At 47.4% G+C, this 13,066-nt stretch overlaps 1 protein-coding gene across 1 annotated transcript in view; it reads left to right on the top strand.

Moving 5' to 3' along the window:
• The window catches only part of LOC129393867 (rhophilin-2-like), a 36,261-nt gene that overhangs the window by 18,544 nt on the left and 4,651 nt on the right, over window positions 1–13,066 (top strand). The window contains 3 exon segments of the mRNA XM_055097995.1: window positions 1,732–1,808; window positions 3,820–3,966; window positions 5,106–5,261. Of these exon segments, the coding sequence (XP_054953970.1) occupies window positions 1,732–1,808; window positions 3,820–3,966; window positions 5,106–5,261 (380 nt within the window).

Here is a 13,066-nt window from a genome sequence, read left to right as displayed (position 1 = left end):
TTCAAGTGATTCTTCTGCCTCAGCCTCCCGAGGAGCTGGGATTACAAGCGCCCACCACCACGCCCAGCTAATTTTTGGATTTTTAGTAGAGATGGGGTTTCACCATGTTGGCCAGTCTGGTCTGGAACTCCTGACCTCAAGTGATCCGCCTGCCTTGGCCTCCCGAAGTGCTGCGATTACGAGGGTAAGCCACCACACCTGGCCTAGATACACTTTTTATGCTATTTGTTCTCGTGTAGAATCAGCCTGCCCTGGGATCCTTTGTTAGAAATTGACCAGCCTTATGTTAAGGGTAGTCCGAGCATGCTGTGAAGATGCTGGTGGGGGTATGTAGCTGTCAATGGTTATGATTTGCCAAACCTCCTTTTCACTGGGAAATCCTCATACCACATTAATAATGAAAAGGTCAAGCACAGTGGCTCAAACCTCTAATCTCAGCACTTTGGGAGGCCGAGGCAGGAGGATTACTTGAGCTCAGGAGTTTGAGACCAGCCTGGGCAACATAGTGAGACCCCATCTCTACAAAAAATTTTAAAAACTTCATCAGGTGTGGTGGTGCATACCTATAGTTCCAGCTACTCGGGAGGCTGAGGCAGGAGAATCATCTGAGTCCAGGAGGTCGAGCTGCAAGAGAGCTGTGATCGCACCACTGCACTCCAGCTTGGGCGACAGAGCGACACCCTGTCTCAAAATAGTAATAATGTTGAAAACAGAAAGCTTAGTATCCCAGGACTGTGTCCAGTGAGGCATGGAACTTCCATAACAATAACACTTGAAACATAGATGACTTCTCAATAGGTTTTTTTGTTTGTTTGTTTGTTTTTGAGAGGTCGTTTCACTCTTGTCACCCAGGCTGGAGTGCAGTGGTGTGATCTGAGCTCACTGCAACCTCTGCCTCCCTGGTTCAAGCCTCAGCCTCCCAAGTAGCTGGGACTACAGGCGCGTGCCACCACGCCTGGCTAATTTTTTGTATTTTTAGTAGAGATGGGGTTTCATCATGTTGGCCAGGCTGGTCTTGAACTCTTGACCTCAGATGATCCTCCCACTGCGGCCTCCCAAAGTGCTGTGATTACAAGCATTAGCCACCATGCCCAGCCTCCTCATTAGGGTTTTATGAGTGCCAGAGAAGCCCACTAAGCCCCTTAAATATCAGGAAACCCCATGGGAATGTGTCTGGTTATCACTCCTTGGTCCCAGCTCGGGAATGAGTTATACCTCCTATGGCTCACAGGAGGTACCCAAATGGAAGGTAGAGTTCAACCTAGGTCGGGGGTTGAGCTGTGTTCCATCTTCTTGTACTACTTGTCTAAACCGAGGGGAAGGATGTGTGACTAAGAGAAAGTTCTGTACTGTCTCCTTCCCAAGGATCACTTTCTTTTTTCTTTTTTTCCCCCCTGGAGTCTTACTCTGTCACCAGGCTGGAGTGCAGTGGCAAGACTTCAACTCACTGCAACCTCTGCCTCCTAGGTTCAAGTGATTCTCCTGCCTCAGCCTCCCAAGTAACTCGGATTACAGTCGCCTGCCACCATACCTGGCTAATTTTTGTATTTTTAATAGAGACGGGGTTTCACCATGCTGGCCAGACTGGTCTTGAACTTCTGGCCTCATTGATCCACCTGCCTCGGCCTCCCAAAGTGCTGGGATTACAGGCATGAGCCAGAACACCGGGCTATAAGGATCACTTTCAATTACAGAAACATTTTTCCTCCCATTTCTAATCCTCTATTCTAGCTAAAACTGAGCAAGAGGTTGACATTATATTACCCCAGTTCTCCAACCTGACAGTCACAGACTTCTTCTAGAAGCTGGTATGTTGAAAGCTCTCTACATAAATGACCTAAGGGGACAGCTCTTCACTTTGGCGAGTATGGTATCTTAGTCCATGTGGGCTGCTATAACAAAATGCCTCAAACTGGGTGGCTTATGAACAGCAGAAATATATTTCTCAGTTCTGGAGGCTGGGAAGTCCAAGACCAAGGTATTGGCAGATTTGGTATCTGCTGAAGGCCCATGTTCTGGTTTATAGGTGGGGCCTTCTACCTGTGTCCTCATGGCAGAAAAGGTGATGAGCTCCCTTGGGCCTGTTTTAAAAGCATGTATCACATTCTTGAGGGCTCCACCCCAAGACTGAATCACCTCTCAAGAGGCCCCACTTCCTAATAATTACATTGATGATTTTAATATACATTTTAAATTTTAATAAATATTAATAAAATTTTAATATTTTAATATACAAACTTTGGGAGGGTACAAACATTCAGACCATAGCATATTTTATTTTACTCATATATTTTTATTTATTTGTTTTTTGAGACAGAGTCTCACTCTGTTGCCCAGGCTGGAGTGCAGTGGTGCGATCTCGGCTCAGTGCAGCCTCCACCTCCCAGGTTCAAGTGATTCTCCAGCTTCAGCCTCCCGAGTAGTCGAGATTACAGGCCTGTGCCACTACGCTCAGCTAATTTTGTATTTTTAGTAGAGACAGGGTTTCACCATGTTGGCCAGGCTGATCTTGAACTCCTGGGCTCCAGTGATCCCCTCACCTCGGCCCCTCAAAGTGCTGGGATTATAGGCCTGAGCCACTGTGCCCGGCCCCATAGCATATTTTAAAAGTAGTTTTTAGGTATTGTCTATTTGAAATTTTTTAAAATATTTTTTAATTTTTTTTAGAGATGTGGTCTCAGTGTGTCACCTAGGCTGGATTACAGTGGCATGGTCATAGCTCACTGCAGCCTGAACCTTCTGGGCTCAAGCGATCCTCCTACCTTAGCTACCCTAGTAGATGGGACTACAGGCACACACCACCACGTCCAACTAATTTTTATTTCTTGTAGAGATGGGGTCTTGCTATGTTGCCTAGGCTGGTCTCAAACTCCTGAGGTCCAACTATCCTCCTGCCTAGGCATCCCAGAGTGCTGGGATTATAGGTATGAGCCACTATGCCTGACCTGAGATTTTTTTCCTGTTTTTTTTTTTTTTTTAGACAGGGTCTAACTCTGTTTTCACCCAGGCTGGAGTGCAGTGGCACAATCAGTTCACTGAAGCCTCGAAATGCTGGGCTCAAGAAGTCCTCCTGCCTCAGCAGCCTGAGTAGATGGAACCATAGGCGTGCACCACCATGCCTGGCTAATTCTTTTATGTTTTTAGTAGAGAATGGTTCCCGCTATGTTGCCCAGGCTGGTCTCAAACCTCTGGCCTCAAGCAATCCTTCTGCCTTGGTCACACAAAGTGCTTAGGATTACAGGCATGACATGCCTGGTCTTAAATTGTTTATATTAGAGATTTTATTTAAGATAATTTTGGCTGGGTGCAGTGGCTCACGTCTTTAATCCCAGCACTTTGGGAGGCTGAGGCGGGCGGATCACCTGAGGTCAGGAGTTTGAGACCAGCCTGGCCAACATGATGAAACCCCATCTCTGCTGAAAATACAAAAATTAGCCAGGCATGGTGGTTCGCACCTGTAATTCCAGCTACTCAGGAGAATTACTTGAACCCAGGAGGCAGAGGCTGCAGTGAGCCGAGATCACACCACCACACTCTAGCCTGGGTGATAGAGCGAGACAATGTCTCAAAAAAAAAAAGAAAAAGATAATTAATACAATGTCTAAAAGATAATTTTATTGAAAATATGTTGGGTATGTTTGAGAAGATGGCTTTCCAGGTTCTCGCATGACTGCTGTAGCATGTATGCCCCCAGATGTGTCATTTGTCCCTGAACAAAGCCAAGTGAGATCTTCAAGGACAGCAGGCAAAATTCCCTTTAGCTTTCAAGCATCTGATCCAGCCTTCAAATCCTACACCTAATGATGCTCTCTTCCAAAGGGCCCCTTATCTGTGTTTTTGGCTAACAAGCAATGGATGCCTCCTCAAAGCATCTGCTTCACTGCAGAAGAAGGGGACTTGGGGTTCACCTTAAGAGGGAACACCCCCATTAAGGTTCACTTCCTGGATCCTTACTGCTCTGCCTCGGTAAGCACATGCTTTTCTTGGTTGGCAGCAAATACAGATATCTGGGTGATTGAATTTAGGGCGGGTTCACCCACGTCAAAGGCCTGACTTGATGTGAAAGGCCTCATTGGTGCTACATTCCCTAAAAGAAAAGGATTAATTTTTACTGTCTTTATTTTGTTTTTAGTTTTTTTTTAGACGTTGGGAGGTGGAGGCTGCAGTGAGTCGTCATCATGCAGTGGCGCGATCTCAGGGCTCACTGCAGCTTCTGCTTCCTGGGTTCAAGTGATTCTCCTGTCTCAGCTTCCTGAGTAGCTGGGATTACAGGCACGTGCCACCACACTCAGCTAATTTTAGTTTTTGTTTTTGTTTTTTGAGACACAGTCTCGCTCTGTCGCCCAGGCTGGAGTGCAGTGGCGCGATCTTGGTTCACTGCAACCTCCACCTCCTGGGTTCAAGTAATTCTCCTGCCTCCGCCTGCTGAGTAGCTGGGATTACAGGTGCGTGCCACCATGCCCGGCTAATTTTTTGTGTGTTTTTAGTAGAGACGGGGTTTCACCGTGTTAGCCAGGATGGTCTTGATCTCCTGATCTTGTGATCTGCCCACCTCGGCCTCCCAAAGTGCTGGGATTACAAGTGTGAGCCACCTGGCCTGGCCTAATTTTTGTATTTTTAGTAGAAATGGGGTTTTGCCATGTTGGCCAGGCTAGTCTTGAACTCCTGGCCTCAAGTATTCTGTCTGCCTTGGCCTCCCAGAGTGCTAGGATTATAGGCGTGAGCCACTGTGCCTGGCCAATTTTGACTTTTTTTTTTTTTAATTGCACCCAGGCTGGAGGGCAGTGGCATGATCTCGGCTTACTGCAATGTCTGCCTCCCGGGTTCAAGCAATTCTCCTGCCTCAGCCTCCCAGGTAGCTAGGACTACAGGTGCCCACCACCACACCTGGCAGATTTTTGTATTTTTAGTAGAGATGGGTTTCACTGTGTTGTTCAGGCTGGTCTTGAACTACTGACCTCAAGTGATCTACCCGTCTCAGCCACCCAAAGTGAATTTTTGCTTTCTTGATGCAAACTTACGCAAATACCTATTTTGTTAATGGGGACTGATTCAAGGATTTGAGTGAACAAAACGTTGACTTATTTTCAACAATACTTTTTCAGGTGGCAGGAGCCCGGGAAGGAGATTATATTGTCTCCATTCAGCTTGTGGATTGTAAGTGGCTGACGGTGAGTGAGGTTATGAAGCTGCTGAAGAGCTTTGGTGAGGACGAGATCGAGATGAAAGTTGTGAGCCTCCTGGACTCCACATCATCCATGGTGAGCACTGACACCTCCCTGGGCAGTCAGTAGTGGTGTGGAGTGAAATCTGCATGAGTTCAGCCCCAGAGGTGTTTATCAGACCCTCTGTCTCCTGCCTGTGTAACATGGTACAAATGACTGGACTCCCAGGCTTGTAATCACTGTAATGTGCTCACCTTGGGTCAAAGAGAAAATTGGCAAACTTTTTCTTTTTAAAGACAGGGTCTTGCCCTATTGCCCAGGCTGGTTTGCAGTGGTATGATCATGGCTTACTGCAGCCTCTGTCTCCTGGGTTTAAGTGATCCTCCCACCTCAGCCACATGAGCACCTGGCGTTATAGGCACCCACTACCACCCCTGGCTCATTCTTTATTTATTTATTCATTTTTTTAATTTTATTTTTTTTTTTGAGACGGAGTCTTGCTCTGTCACCCAGGCTGGAGTGCAGTTGTGCAATCTCGGCTCACTGCAAGCTCTGCCTCCCAGTTTCATGCCATTCTCCTGCCTCAGCCTCCCAAGTAGCTGGGACTACAGGCGCCTGCCAATGCGCCTGGCTAATTTTTTGTATTTTTAGTAGAGATGGGGTCTCACCGTGTTAGCCAGGATGGTCTCGATCTCCTGACCTCGTTATCCACCCGCCTCGGCCTCCCAGAGTGCTGGGATTACAGGTGTGAGCCACCATGCCCAGCCCATTCTTTATTTTTTGTAGAAACAGGTTCTCGCTGTGTTGCCAAGACTGATCTTGAACTCCTGGGCTCAAGCCATCCTCTCACCTTGGCCTCCCAAAGTGCTGGGATTACAGGCGTGAGCCACTGCACCCTGCTAGCAAACTTTTAAAAATATCCTGTAGATAAAATAATCAACTGATCTATTTTTCTGATCAAATTGTTTAATTACAAAAGTAATACATACTCATAGTGAAAAAAACAAAAAACCAAAAAAAATTCTAATGATACAGAAGAGCTTAAGACGACCTGTGAAAGTTAAGACAATCCCTCTGTACACCCTAGAGGCAATGTCAGCCATGTTCTGGGAGATTTGGGAAGCATTTGAGTCTCTCAAGTTCACCTGCACAGTTACCACCTTTAATTTTCCCCAGGTGAGGCTGGGCATGGTGCTCATGTTTGTAATCTGAGTACTTTTGGAGGCTGAGGTGTGTGGATTGCTTGAAGTCAGGAGTTCAAGACCAGCCTGACCAACAAGGCAAACCCTGTCTCTACTGAAAATATAAAAATTAGCTGGACATGGTGGTGTGTGCCTGTAATGGAGGCTGAGGCAGGAGAATAGTTTGGGAGGTGGAGGTTGCAGTGAGTGGAGATCACGCCATTGCACTCCAGCCTGGGCAACAGAGTGAGACTCTGTCTGAAAAAAAACCCTAAAATTTTCCCCAAGTGCTAGGGTTCATGCCACACTTAATGACGTTCTCCTCTGCACTTTGCCACAATTAATGACGTACCCTCGACCTTCCCTCTGTAACAACACTCATTTATTCATTCAACAAATATTGATTGAGGATCAATTGGGTGCCAGACACTCTCTTAGGTGTCAGAGCTCCAGTTTACATTACACAGGTAAGGTCCCTGCCCCCCCCCCCCGCCCCATGAAGCTGGCACTAAGTCAGCAAATAAATGGTCAGGATTTTGATAAGTGTTATAAAGGAAAAAAGACCTGTAATGGGGTGGAATGACTGGGGAGGAGGCGAGGCTCTATCTAGGCAGGGCTGGAACAGACATGAGAGTGACCAGGAGGTTCGAGCCAGTGGCAGAGAGACAAGAAAGGCCTTCTGGGCAGGGGCACCTAAAGGTACAGGGCCCCTGCAGCAGAATAAGCTTCTCCTACCAGAGAGGCAAAAGAAAGGCCTTTTGGCAAGAGCACCAGGACAAAGAAGGGAGCCGTGGGAAGTGAGGTAGGAAGGAGGCCTCGGCAGCAGTGGTGGGAGCTTGGAAGCCACTGTGCCTTTTCAGAAGGGGAGCGGCATGGTGTGATGTTTGTTTTAGAAGGGTGTCTGCTGCCGGAGACTGGCCATGGCAGTTGTCCAGGCTGGTGACGTTAGTGGCTGAGGTGATGGGGTGGCTGTTGAGTTGGAGAGACATGAGTGTCCCTGGGACATAGTTTGGAGGTAGAGCTGATGGGGGATTTGTGGATGATTTGTGTAAAGGAGACAGTGAACAGGGAGGTGAGGCCTCAGTTTTTGGCTTGATCAATCTCATGGGTAGTGGTTATTTTTCTACCTTTAATTTCCTTTTTCTCTTGTTGTTTTTTTTTGTTTGTTTTTTGTTTTTTGAGACAGGGTCTCACTCTGTTGCTTGGCTGGAATGCAGTGGTGCAATCATAGCTCACTATAGCCTTGACTTCCTGGGCTGAGGCAATCCTTTTGCCTCAGCCTCCCGAGTAGCTGGAACTACAGGTGTGTACCACTATGCCTGGCTAATTTGTTTATTTACCTATTGTAAATTTTTTTTGGTAGAGATGGGGCCTTGATATATTGCCAAGGTTGGCCTCAAACTCCTGGCCTTAAATGATCCTTCCACCTCCGCCTCCCAAAGTGTTGGGATTACAGGCATTAGCCACCATGCCTGGCCTGGTTATTTTTCATAATGATGGGTAATGGGTGTGAGGGAGGTGAAGGAGAGAGAAATCAAGAGTCGTGTTTTGAATGTTTCAGATGCTATTAGCAGTCAGACGTAAGCATAAAGGAGGAGATTGGATGTGAAGTCTTCAGTTCGAGGAAGAAATCAGAGCTAGAAATCAATATTTGAGAATCACTGCACAGGGATGGTATTTGAGGCTGTGAGACAAAATGCAGTTCCCTTCAAGGGGGCTAGGGCTGAGGGCTAAACATTTAGAGATCAGTTGGAAGAGAAGCAAGTGCAAAGAAAATGCAGGAGAGTTCAGAGATGTTGGAGGAAAGGAGCTTCTCACATTAAGAGGAGAAAGCTTTGCAGTGAGAGAGTGATGGGTTGCATTGAATGCAGTTGAGAGGTGGAGAATGAGGTCGGCTTAGCTGTGCCTATTGTATTTGGCAGCAGGATGAAAAGACACTTTGGTGGAGAGGTGGCAACAGAAGTCAGTTGAGAGAGGGCCAGAAAGCCAATGGATTTTGAGTCCGTGGATATGAAATGCTCAGCATAGGCAAATCCAGAGACAGAAAGCAGATGGTGCTGGGGCTGGGCAATGGGAGTGGGGAGGGACTGCTGAAGGGTCATAAGGTAGAAGGTTTCTTTTTGGGGGGATGGAAATGTTCTGAAATTAGGTAGTAGTGATGGTCACCTAACTTTGTGAATATACTAAAAAATCACTGATGTTTTGGCATACTGGCTCACACCTCTAATTCCAGCACTTTGAGAGGCTGAGGCAGTATGTTCGCTTGAGCCCAGGAGTTCGAGACCAGCCTGGGCAACATGGCAAGACCTTGTCTCTACAAAAAATAAAAATTAGTGTGGCATGGTGGCACACACCTGTAGTCCCAGCTGCTTGGGAGGCTGAGACCGGAGGATCACTTGAGCCCAGGGAGGTTGGGGCTGCAGGGAGCTATGATTGTACCACTGCACTCCAGCCTGGGTGTCAGAGCAAGACCCTGTCTCGAAAATAATAAATAAAAGCCACAGAAGGGTATTAAAACGGTGAATTTTATGCATGTATGTGAATTATATCTCAAAAAAAAATTTTTTTTTTTTGAGACAGAGTCTCACACTATCGCCCAGGCTGGAGTGCAGTTGCGTTATCTTGGCTCACTGAAACCTCTGCCTCCAGGATTCAAGTGATTCTCCTGCCTCAGCTTCCTGAGTGGCTGGGATTATAGGCGGGCACCGCTATGCCTGGCTAATTTTTGTTTTAGTGGAGACAGGGTTTCACCATGTTGGTCAGGCTGGTCTCGAACTCCTGACCTCGTGATCCATCCACCTCGGCCTCCCGAAGTACTGGGATTACAGGCGTGAGCCACCACACCTGATATACGTCAAATTTTAAAAGAAGATAAAGTCAAGGGACTCAGAACATCTTGGGAGAAGGGATCATAAGAAATTATATTTTTAGGGACAAAATGCATGGAGTTTATGGACAAGTGATTAAGGTCCCCAGCAGAAACAGAAAAGAAGTTTGTCCAAAAGGAGGTTAGAGAAAAGAGCCAAGCCACACACTGAAGGTTGGAGTAGGGACCCCATCAGCAGAGGCCTGAGTTTATGGGGCATGCCCTGCCCCCTGTGAGAGGTGCAAAGGCTTGACTTTCAAGCCTGTGACATCTTTACACCAGGCCAAGGAAGGGGCTGCTGTAGTAGCTGAAAGCAAGGGTTCTGCACTCAGACAGTCTAGATGTGTATCCTGGCTTTCCACCACCATTGTGTGGCCTTCAGCAAGTCAGGGAATAGCTGTGAGCCTCAGGATAAACTGAGTTTACATAAAGCCCTTCCAAGAGGGCCAAACATGAGCTACATTTCAATTCACAATAGACATTATAATGATGATAACCATGATCATGATGTTTATTCTTTTCACCCAGCAGGATGTCTTTAATTTTTTTAAAAATCATGTTTTTAGGCCAGGCACAGTGGCTCACGCCTGTAATCCCAGCACTTTGGGAGGCTGAGACAGGTGGATCACAAGGTCAGGAGATCGAAACCATCCTGGCTAACACGGTGAAACCCCATCTCTACTAAAAATACAAAAAATTAGCTGGGCGTGGTGGTGGGTGCCTGTAGTCCCAGCTCCTTGGGAGGCTGAGGCAGGAGAATGGCGTGAACCCAGGAGGTGGAGCTTGCAGTGAGCTGAGATCGCGCCACTGCACTCCAGCCTGGGCGACAGAGCGAGACTCTGTCTCAAAAAAAAAAAAAATGTTTTTAGGCTGGGCACAGTGGTTCACTCCTATAATCCTGGCACTTTGGGAGGCCGAGGCAGGTGTATCACTTGAAGCCAGGAGTTGGAGACCATCCTGGCCAACATGGCAAAACCCTGTCTCTACTAAAAATACAATAATTAACGGGATGTGGTGGTGTATACCTGCAATCCCAGCTACGTGGGAGGCTGAGGCATAAGAATCGCTTGAGCCTGGGAGGCAGAGGTTGCAGTGAGCCGAGATCGTGCCACTGTACTCCAGCCGGGGCAACAGAGTAAGACCCTGTCTAGAAAAAAAAAAGTTTGTTTTTTGTTTTGAGACACAATCTCGCTCTCATTGCCCTGGTGCGATCTTGGCTCACTGTGGCCTTTACTCTTGGGCTTAAGTGATCCCCCCACCTCCGCTTCCTGAGTAGCTAGGACTACAGGCATGCAACACCATACTCAGCTAATTTTTCATATTTTTTGTGGAGATGGGGCTTCACCGTGTTGCCCTAGCTGTTCTCTAACTTCTAAGCTCAAGCAATCCACCTACCTTGCCTCCCAAAGTGCTGGGATTACAGGCATGAGCCAGCATGCCCGGCCAAATAATTTCTTTTATTGTTTTTTGTTTTGTTTTGTTTGTTTTGAGACAGGGTCTCACTCAGTTGCCCAGGCTGGAGTGCAATAGTGCAATCATAGTTCACTACAGCCTCGAGTTCTAGGGCTCAAAAGATCCTCCCTTCTCATCATCTGAGGTCAGGAATTCTAGACCAGCCTGGTCAACATGGTGAAACCCTGGGTGTGGTGGTGGTGGGTGCCTGTAATCCCAGCTACTTGGGCGGCCAAGGCAGGAGAATTGCTTGAACCCAGGAGGCAGAGGTTGCAGTGAGCCGATATCATGCCACTGCACTCCAGCCTGGGCAAGAGAGGGAGACTCCATCTCAAAAAAAAAAAAAAGATCCTCCCAAGTAGCTGGGACTACAGGCGTGCACCACTATACCCAGCTAATTTTTAATTTTTTTTGTAGTGACAGTCTCATTTTGTTGCCCAGCCTGGTCCCAAACTCCTGGGCTTAAGCAATCTTCCTGCCTCCGCCTCCCAAAGCGTCAGGATTACAGGAATGAGCCAGTGCACCAGGCCAAAAGTAATTTCCTTTTGTCTTTTATTTAACTAATTTTGTAGTGATGGGATCTAACTAAGTTATCCAAGCTGATCTTGAATTCCTAGCCTCAAGAGACCCTCTTGAATCAGCCTCCCGAATAGTTGGGATTACAGGTGTGAGACACTGTACCTGGCTCTTTTTTTTTTTTTTTGGAGATAGAGTCTTGCTCTTGTCATCCAGGCTGGAGTGCAGTGGTACAATCTTGGCTCACTGCAACCTCTGCTTCCCAGGTTCAAGCAATTCTCCTGCCTCAGCCTCCCGAGTAGCTGGGATTACAGGCACCCACCATGATGCCTGGCTAATTTTTGTATTTTTAGTAGAGATGAGGTTTCACCACATTGGCCAGGCTGAACTTGAACTCCTGGCTTCCGGTGATCGGCCTGCCTTGGCCTCCCAAAAGTGCTGGGATTACAGGAGTGAGCCACCATTCCCAGCCCCTGGCTTTTTAAAAATAATTTTTTAAAAAAATTTATTTTTGTCTATTAATTTTTATGATAAGGATTTTAGATAATGACAGCCAAGCACTGTTTTTAGCGACTGAACCTTTCAAACAAAATCAAATAAAGAGAGCATTTAGCCTAGCACTCTGGCTGAACCGATGACCTGCTGCCCTTGGCTACCCTCTTGACTACAGTGGGGATCCCTAGCTAAACAAATCTAAGCTTGGAATCAAGCTCTGGAATTACGCCCTGACTGCCGTTCACAAGCTGTGTAACGTGTAACCTTCAGCACGTTCATACCCTCCCTGGGCCTTGGTTTTCTCATCCAGAGGATGGAAGAGTTAGGCCTACACAGTGGTTTTAAACTGTGCTCTATAAAGTCCTAAGAGTTCTGGAGGGATACCCCAGTGGATTTGAGTGAGGAGTGGGTGGCGGGGAAAGAAATAGTAAATGGAGCTGGGCACAGTGGCTCAAGCCTGTAATCCCAGCACTTTGGGAGGCTGAGGCAGGTGGATCACTTGAGGCCAGAAGTTCAAGACCAACCTGGCCAACATGGTGAAACCCTGACTCTACTAAAAATACAAAAATTATCTGGGCATGTTGGCATGTGCCTGTAATCCCAACTACTTGGGAGGCTGAGGCAGGAGAATCACTTGAACCTGGAGGTGGAGGTTGCAGTGAGCCAAGATTGGGTCACTGCACTCCAGCCTGGTGACAGCAAGACTCTGTCTCAAAAAAAAAAAAAAAAGGCTTTTCAAAGAAAGTAGTGGTACACATTGCAGGAGTGAGAGAGAGTGTATGTGGGTATGATACTGGGGTGGACCTGGAGGGGAACAGGGTCAAGAAAGGCTTTACTTTTTTTTTTTTTTTTTGAGACAGAGTCTTGCTCTTTCGCCCAGGCTGGAATGCAGTGAGTGGTGCTATCTCAGCTCACTGCAAGCTCCACCTCCTGGTTCACGCCATTCTCCTGCCTCAGCCTCCTGAGTAGCTGGGACTACAGGTGCCCGCCACCACGCCCAGCTAATTTTTTGTATTTTTAGTAGAGGCGGGTTTCACCATGTTAGCCAGGATGGTCTCAATCTCCTGACCTTGTGATCCGCCCGCCTTGGCTTCCCAAAGTGCTGGGATTACAGGCATGAGCCACTGTGCCTGGCCAAGAAAGGCTTTTCAAAGAATGTGATGGTACGCATTGCAGGAGTGTGTGTGTGTGTGTGTGTGTGTGTAGAGGGGTGTGTGTATGTGTGTAGAGAGGGGTGTGTGTGTGTGTGTGTAGAGAGAGGGGTGTGTGTGTGTGTGTGTAGAGAGGGGTGTGTGTGTGTGTGTGTGTGTAGAGATCTGGGAGGCAAGGGTGCCTGGAGGAGAGAGGGAATGGGATCCAGGCACACAGAAGGGCTTGGTCTTGGGGGACGG

The sequence above is a fragment of the Pan paniscus genome, chromosome 15 (genome assembly GCF_029289425.2).
Source record: "Pan paniscus chromosome 15, NHGRI_mPanPan1-v2.0_pri, whole genome shotgun sequence".
NCBI lineage: Eukaryota > Metazoa > Chordata > Mammalia > Primates > Hominidae > Pan > Pan paniscus.
The sequence above is the reverse complement of the archived record's forward strand: the minus strand, read 5'-3'. Positions and strand labels throughout refer to the sequence as shown.